The sequence below is a fragment of the Emiliania huxleyi genome (genome assembly GCF_000372725.1).
Source record: "Emiliania huxleyi CCMP1516 unplaced genomic scaffold EMIHUscaffold_456, whole genome shotgun sequence".
Lineage (NCBI taxonomy): Eukaryota > Haptophyta > Isochrysidales > Noelaerhabdaceae > Emiliania > Emiliania huxleyi.
The window spans coordinates 28,842-30,381 of NW_005198565.1; the positions used below are offsets into that span (position 1 = coordinate 28,842).

Sequence of the window (1,540 nt, forward strand, 5' to 3'; positions counted from 1 at the left end):
GATCGATGATAAAGTTACGAAAGGACGTACGAACACGCGGGAACAATTAACTAATCAGGATATTACGCGGGGCGAGGTCTGAACGGTCTACCCGAGGTGAGGGTAGGCGCATCCCCCCCAATGGCGGCGGGCGAGTCGCGAGCTCGCAGAGCCGCCATTGCCATGTGAGAAGGGTTCGGCGAGTTGACCACGAGCCGTTCGCGGGGGGTAGGGTTCGGCGTGTTAACCACGAGCCGTTCGCGGGGGGTAGGGTTCGGCGAGGTTCACGAGCCGTTCGCGGGGGGTAGGGTTCGGCGAGGTTCACGAGCCGTTCGCGGGGGGTAGGGTTCGGCGTGTTAACCACGGGCCGTCCGCGGGGGGTAGTGTTTGCTGGGGTTAGGGGCTGGGGTTAGGGGTGGTCAGGGGCTGGGGTTAGGGGCTGGGGTTAGGGGCTGGGGTGTGTTGCCGTTTAGGCAAAATCCATGTCGGGTTGGGCTCGAGAGTTGATAGGAGGTGCCAAGGCCACGCTGTTGGCGGTTGGTGCCAAGTCCAGCGCGTTGGCGGGTGGTGGATGGCGCGTTGGGGTTCTTGTGGCAAAAGATTTAGCGCATTGTTGCATGCTGCATCAAATCGAATCGCATCGCATCGCATCGCATCGCATCGCTGCTCGCGTTCGCTCCGCGAAGAGGCAAACTCGAACTGGGAGCCACTCGCGCGAATTCGAGCAGCGACGTGTGACGGGCTGTTGAAGCGGGTTAGTGCTGAGAGCACCATCTCATATACTGCGCAGAAAGCTGTGGTTGAGCGCACTGCGCTGATGAGGCGACTCAAAGGAGGCCGGATCGGACCGTAGGCCGCTACCATGCGCAAGACCAGACGGTGTAGCTGGGCTCCCTCGGAGACCGAGGGCGGCGCCCGACGGCGCGGTGGCGCGGTGGGCTGCGAGTGCGCGATGTCTACGTCTCTTGCTCCATATGACCGATCGATGAAAAAGTTACGAAAGGACGTACGAACACGCGGGAACAATTAACTAATCAGGATATTACGCGGGGCGAGGTGTGAACGGTCTACCCGAGGTGAGGGTAGGCGCAGTGCTGAAACGCGTGCGCGGCGGGCCGCGCGCCGCGCCCCGCGTTCTCTCTCCCATTCAGACTAACACAGCCGGCGGGCCTCCCTCGAGCCCCTCCATGTTCTCCTCGAGCTGCAGCGAGTCCTCCGACTCGTCGACTCCCTCCGCCTGCCCCTCCGCGAGCTCGGTGTTCTCCTCGAGCCGCAGCTCCTCGCTCCGCTCCTCATTCTCCTCGAGGGCAATCTCGTCGTCCTCAGCCTACAGAGCAGCTCGCCGCGGCGCTCCTCCGAGACGCCGGGGCAACGGCGGCGCCTCCTTCCAGCCGCTCCTCCGGTCGAATGCCCGCGTGCCTCAGCCCCGCCGCCTCGGCCGCCGCCTCGGCCGCCGCCTCGGCCGCCGCCTCGATGGGCTGCGGCGGCGGCTCTCCCATCGCCTCGCGCGCAGCCGCGGCCGCGAGCTCGTGCGCCACAATCGGCGCCGCGTCCTTGTACC

General features: G+C 65.1%; 1 protein-coding gene across 1 annotated transcript in view; it reads right to left on the bottom strand.

Annotated features, from left to right (window-relative positions):
- EMIHUDRAFT_245327 (hypothetical protein) overlaps positions 1 to 1,540 on the bottom strand; it is a gene marked incomplete at both ends in the record, with an annotated part of 4,137 nt that overhangs the window by 1,818 nt on the left and 779 nt on the right. The window contains one exon of the mRNA XM_005768489.1: positions 1,139 to 1,306. Within this exon, the coding sequence (XP_005768546.1) occupies positions 1,139 to 1,306 (168 nt within the window). The remainder of the gene's footprint in view (positions 1 to 1,138; positions 1,307 to 1,540) is intronic.